This window comes from Phoenix dactylifera, unplaced genomic scaffold (genome assembly GCF_009389715.1).
Source record: "Phoenix dactylifera cultivar Barhee BC4 unplaced genomic scaffold, palm_55x_up_171113_PBpolish2nd_filt_p 001194F, whole genome shotgun sequence".
NCBI lineage: Eukaryota > Viridiplantae > Streptophyta > Magnoliopsida > Arecales > Arecaceae > Phoenix > Phoenix dactylifera.
This window is the reverse complement of record NW_024068530.1, coordinates 728-6,462: the sequence shown is the minus strand read 5'-3', so window position 1 is coordinate 6,462 and position 5,735 is coordinate 728. Positions and strand designations below refer to the sequence as shown.

The following is a 5,735-nucleotide window of genomic DNA, read 5'->3' as shown; positions in this document are numbered from 1 at the left end:
GCACTCAGACACAGATAAAGCATTAATTAATTAATTTTATTAATAAAAATTAGCTATAATACTAATTAAGATAATATGAAAATTTTACTTTTGTACTCTCATCACGGCCCTCCGAAGCTTAAGTCAGAGGGGGCTAATATGTGGGGGGAGTAAAGGAGGAGAATGTTTGTTCTCTCTTTTTTGTGTATATCTGTGTCCGTTCCCTTCTCTTTCCCACCAGGTTCCCTTTTTGTAGAAAGGTATCACGTTACCTGGGAGGGGGCAAGGGGATTTGTCTTCTTTCGTGATAATTGGGCACGATCATGCTTATTAATGGCATTGTGGAGAATAAGGCCGGATCAGGCCGGAGTCAGGGAGCTGTCACGATTGATCGGACCCGTTGGGGTGGTTGAACCGCCGGCCGTGGTGGGCCTGGGGTTCGTAGATGGCAAGTGCATTGATTGCTGAGTGAACCAGTGGTCAGGAAGAGCCATGTGCTTTGATGGTTCAGTGATCCGGAGATCACCTTGAGCCGTGTTCATTTAATGACTGAGTGCATCGGAGGCCTGAGGGGGTCTCATGCATTAATGATAGGGCGTGCCGAATGCCTGCGGAGATCTTGTGCCTTGATGACTTGAAGATGGTGGCAGATTGTAGTGGAGTTATGTATTTAGTTGTCAGATCCTTTAGAGGGTTAGGCGGAGATCGGATATTTGGCTAAGGCACGGGTCCGGCACGGGTGCCGAGCCGAGCTGGTTGCTTAGTGGAGTGTCCTGTGGCGGGGTTGCCTCTCTGGTCGGCGCTCTGTAATCGAGCGCCTCTCTGGTCGGCGCTTTCTAGTCGAGCGCCTCTGGTCGGCGCTCTTTGGTCGAGCGCCTCTCTGGTCGGCGCTCTGTGGTCGAGCGCCTCTGGTCGGCGCTCTGTGGTCGAGCGCCTCTGGTCGGCGCTTTCTAGCCGAGTGCCTCTCTGGTCGGCGCTTTCTAGTCGAGCGCCTCTGAGGAGGAATGACTTGGGTTTTTCCCCCAACACTACCCCCCGACTTCCAAGTTCCAGCTGGTTGCCAGCTTGAGCGCGGGAAGTAGTTTTAGTTGGGTCATTATGAATTATGAAAATTTTAAATTATCGCACGTTTCGAATTATCGGGCGCTTCGAGGTGCCATTAATAGGCGGCGTCTCTTCTTTTCCGAAATGCCTCATTATTGGGACACCTTCTTCGAAGCGTCCTCGCGTCGTGGGCTTATGATGGGGCCGTACGATCCGACGGGGCGCTTCTGTGTTCGAAGCGTCAGCTCGAATTAAATGGGGCGCTCCGTCTTTTGGGCCGACACGCGTCGTAATCCGAACGGGGTGCAGTGTTTTTCTCGCTGATCTGGGCCGTTGGAGGGGTCTATTTAAATTCTCACCTGGCCTCTCGTTCTTTTCTTATTGTCTTCTTCCTTCAGCTTTTCTCAGTCCGAAGTTTCCTTTCTCCGGCATTTTTTACAGGTCCCTTTTCCTCTCGGTCTTTTTCTCTTTCTTCCTCCTAATGGGTTCCGGTCCGAGTGAAGTCGAGTCTACCATGGGTGTACTGGAGGTCGAAATGACCGAGGAGTGGTTTTTCTCTTTACAAGGGTTCCGTTTGGAGCCCGCCAGGCGGGGGGATCGGGTAACTGATCCTCCGGTAGGCCGGATTGGAGTGTACTTAGAGGCACTCTGGGCCGGCCTACGATTTCCTCTTCACGGGTTCGTGAACGAGTTGCTGACGGAATACCAATTGGTTCCGGCGCAGCTTGCTCCGAATGCCTGGAGGACAGTGGTCGGTTTCCTGTCGTTGTGTTTAGCGTACGGGATTCCGACCTCTGTCAACGTTTTCCGGCGACTTTTTGTGTTGAAGTCGAATCCGGGAGACGGAGAGTGGCTCTACATCGCCCTTCGGGCGGGTCGGCCACTCTTTCAGGGCGCTCCTTCGTCCATTCATGACTGGAAGAAGAAGTTCTTCTTTCTAGGTTCTGAACGGACATGGGGGTTTGATCCTAGGTGGGGGCCAACCCAGCTCAGGTCCGTCAACAAAGTCCCCAAGCTTTCTCCGCGCGAGCAGGGGATCATCGACACCATCCGCAGCCTCGAGGACGGTATTTTACTGAGCGGCCTCATAAGTGAGGACGCTCTAGTGAACGTTGGCCTGAGCTCGGCGCGTCCTCAGGGTAAGGGTAACAGTTTACAGTTCTAAATTCTAATCCTGCTCGTCCTTGCAGATATCGCAAAGATGGTGACCAAGAGCGAGGTTCTATACGCCCGGTTCCAGAAGAGGGCGGCCGAGCTCTCGGGAGAACCAACCGAGCCGAGAAAGAAGGCGAAGATCTCGGCGACCGCAGCAGTCGAGGTGGGCGCCCCTCGCCCCGCGCGCTCCGAAGCTGGTCGGGGGGAGGGCGCGGGCTCTAGTGGAGCTACGGTGGCGCTCCCGTGCCCGGCGCCAATTTCACGGGTCCCTGGTCGGCAGGAAGCCCCAATCGCCGACCAGGGGGGAAGTTCAGCGGGTTTGGCGCTTGCGCGCTCCGCTCCGGTTTTGCGGCAGTCAGATCGGCCGCCTGTCCGACCCCAGCCCTCCAGTTCCGAGCCGGGGAGCAGCCAAGGAGCTGCGGGGTCGGCTCCGCCTAGGCCAGCCGAAGTCGGCCTTTCGGGCCCGTCGGGCTCACGGGAGCGGGTGCCTTACGCTCCCGCCTGGTCGGTCTTCGAGGGCGATTCGGCTCTCGATAATTCCCAAGTGGCGCGCGAAGTATTTCGGGTCGCGCTACTTCCGGCCGACCAGGCCAAAATACGGTCCATGAACTACGGCGCCTTCATGGACTCCACTCTTTGTTCTGCCGTCCGGGTAAGTTAGTCTTCCTGTTTGTACAGTTATGCAAGTTTTATTTTTAGTTTCTCACGTTTCTCACGTCTCTTTTAGAGCATCTGCACGAGACGGAGATGCTGATGCACATAGTGCAAGACTACCGGGAGCGGGCCCGGGGGCATCAGCGGGGGCACGAGGAGGCCGAGGCAAGGTGCCAGGCGTCCGAGGCCGAGCGCCAGGCGCTCCAAGTAAGGGTGGGAGCGGTCGAGGACGAGGTCCGAGCTCTGACTGCCGAGCTCGAAGAGGAGAAGGGCGCGCACACTCTGGCCAGATCCGAAGTGCGCGCCACTGAGGCTCGTCTGGCCGAGGCCGAGCTGGCGCTGGCTATCCGCGAGCAGGAGGTGGGGAACGCCCGCCTTAAAACCTTGGAGCTCGAGCGGGAAGTAAAAAACCTCAAGCGGAAAGCCGCGTATCACGAGGCTCGGGAGCAGGCCCAAGACGCGGTTAGGCTCTTTTGCGAGTCGGAGGAGTTCCGTGACCTTCTGGAAGAGGAAGGTGTGAACGAGCTGATCCAAGGCTTCAAAGACTTCCGCAACCAATTGCGGAGGCTCCTTCCTGACTTTGACCTGAACCTGCTCAGACCAGGAGCAGGGGTCGAAAGGTCGGAGGCGGAGGCAGAAACTCCGGAGGCCGACCAGGGAGGTCTGGCCGAGGCGGCCGAGGCTGTCCCCGAGGTCACCGAGACGGCCTCCGAGGCTGTTCCTGGTGCTGCCGAGGCTGCCGAGGAAGAGGCTTTGATCGCAGAACCGGCCATTCCTGAAGTCGCCGAGCCGGAGCCTTAGTATAGTTTTTTTTTGTAAGTCGGGATGGCCCCCACACTTGTTAAGGCCGAGCCCGAGCTTTGTACTTAGCCTACGGGTTTTTTGAAATGAATATACATATTTATTATAACTTGCAGCTTGGCTTGTGCTTTGGTTGACTTAGATTTCTTTCACTTGGATCCGCTTTTAGGCTCCAAGGAATTGGGCTCTACGGCCCCAACTTCGTTCGCCACATAGTTGGACTTGCGTTTAGGCTTGGCACAGCCGAGCTTAGGTCCGAGTTTCCGTTGCTCGGTCCTAAGATCAGTAATATAGCGACGCTTATGTTTAGGATGCGTTTGGGCTTGGGGGGTCTTTTCGAGCTTAGCTCAGAGTTCGACCGAGCCCTAGGACTAGGGTCACTAGATTTAAAGTTCCTAGTGAACTTTGGGCCCGGATCTCGGGTTGCCGAGGCGGATGATCGGATTTTTTCCGACATACGAGTTGAACGCTTGTCAGCTTGAGATGGGAATTCATCGAGCTGACGACATGGACTAAGCTTGCCATTGAACGGTGCACGTAGGAGGGGTGAGGCCGAGCGATGATTGGCCCAACCAGGTACCTCGACGATGGTCAGGGGTTCATTCAGGTAGTTAATTAACCAAGAATGAAAATAAATGAGAATGTAAAGATATTAATTGAATGGGTACCTGGTACCGTGAGTGTTCTTACGCCGAGGCTGTAAACTTCGCCTGGCGACTGAAGACGCTCCTCTGCTCAGAGTCCGTTCTTTGGGGACGCCGGCAAAGAGGAATCCAAGAACGAAAATAACCGAGATTATGTAAAGACATTAATTGAATGGGTACCTGGTACCGTGAGCGTTCTTACGCCGAGGCTGTGAACTTCGCCTGGCGACTGAAGACGCTCCTCTACTCAGAGTCCGTTCTTTGGGGACGCCGGCAAAGAGGAATCCAAGAACGAATATAACCGAGATTATGTAAAGACATTAATTGAATGGGTACCTGGTACCATGAGCGTTCTTACGCCGAGGCTGTGAACTTCGCCTGGCGACTGAAGACGCTCCTCTGCTCAGAGTCTGTTCTTTGGGGACGCCGGCAAAGAGGAATCCAAGAACGAAAATAACCGAGATTATGTAAAGACATTAATTGAATGGGTACCTGGTACCGTGAGCGTTCTTACGCCGAGGCTGTGAACTTCGCCTGGCGACTGAAGACGCTCCTCTGCTCAGAGTCCGTTCTTTGGGGACGCCGGTAAAGAGGAATCCAAGAACGAATATAACCGAGATTATGTAAAGACATTAATTGAATGGGTACCTGGTACCGTGAGCGTTCTTACGCCGAGGCTGTGAACTTCGCCTGGCAACTGAAGACGCTCCTCTGCTCAGAGTCCGTTCTTTGGGGACGCCGGCAAAGAGGAATCCAAGAACGAATATAACCGAGATTATGTAAAGACATTAATTGAATGGGTACCTGGTACCGTGAGCGTTCTTACGCCGAGGCTGTGAACTTCGCCTGGCGACTGAAGACGCTCCTCTGCTCAGAGTCCATTTTTTGGGGACGCCGGCAAGATAGAAGAATCCAGTGTTGCAAATCATGGGCTTTTCGTTGATCACGAACAGGAGATTGAGTCGAGCTCTGTGACCAATGGAGAACACATCCCGAAATATCGGGGCATCCCGACCGTGGTCGGGGTAGGAGAACGAGCCGAGCTCGTTGGCCGATGGAGAACGAGCCGAGCTCGTTGGCCGATGGAGAACGAGCCGAGCTCGTTGGCCGATGGAGAACGAGCCGAGCTCATTGGCCGATGGAGACCGCATTCCGAAGTATCGGAGCATCCCGACCGTGGTCGGGGTAGGAGAACGAGCCGAGCTCGTTGGCCGATGGAGAACGAGCCGAGCTTGTTGGTCGATGGAAACCGCATCCCGAACTCACGAACATCTTCAGGGAGTCCACGTAGGTACTCTATCATCCCGAAATATCGGAGCATCCCGACCGTGGTCAGGGTAGGAGAACAAGCCGGACTCGTTGGTCGATGGAGAACGAGCCGGGCTCGTTGGCCGATGGAGAACGAGCCGAGCTCGTTGGTCGATACCGCAAGTATCGGGGCATCCCGACCGTGGTCGA

General features: G+C 55.0%; 1 protein-coding gene across 1 annotated transcript; it reads left to right on the top strand.

Moving 5' to 3' along the window:
* Positions 1-2,925: 2,925 nt before the first annotated feature.
* LOC120108134 (tropomyosin beta chain-like) lies at positions 2,926-3,633 on the top strand. The gene has a single exon (XM_039121697.1). It carries the CDS (start codon positions 2,926-2,928, stop codon positions 3,631-3,633), a length of 708 nt encoding a protein of 235 aa, XP_038977625.1.
* Positions 3,634-5,735: the final 2,102 nt, after the last annotated feature.

Bases quoted from the DNA above. Each gene is read 5' to 3' on its own strand.
- LOC120108134 (XM_039121697.1), top strand. From the start codon at position 2,926: ATGCTGATGCACATAGTGCAAGACTACCGGGAGCGGGCCCGGGGGCAT.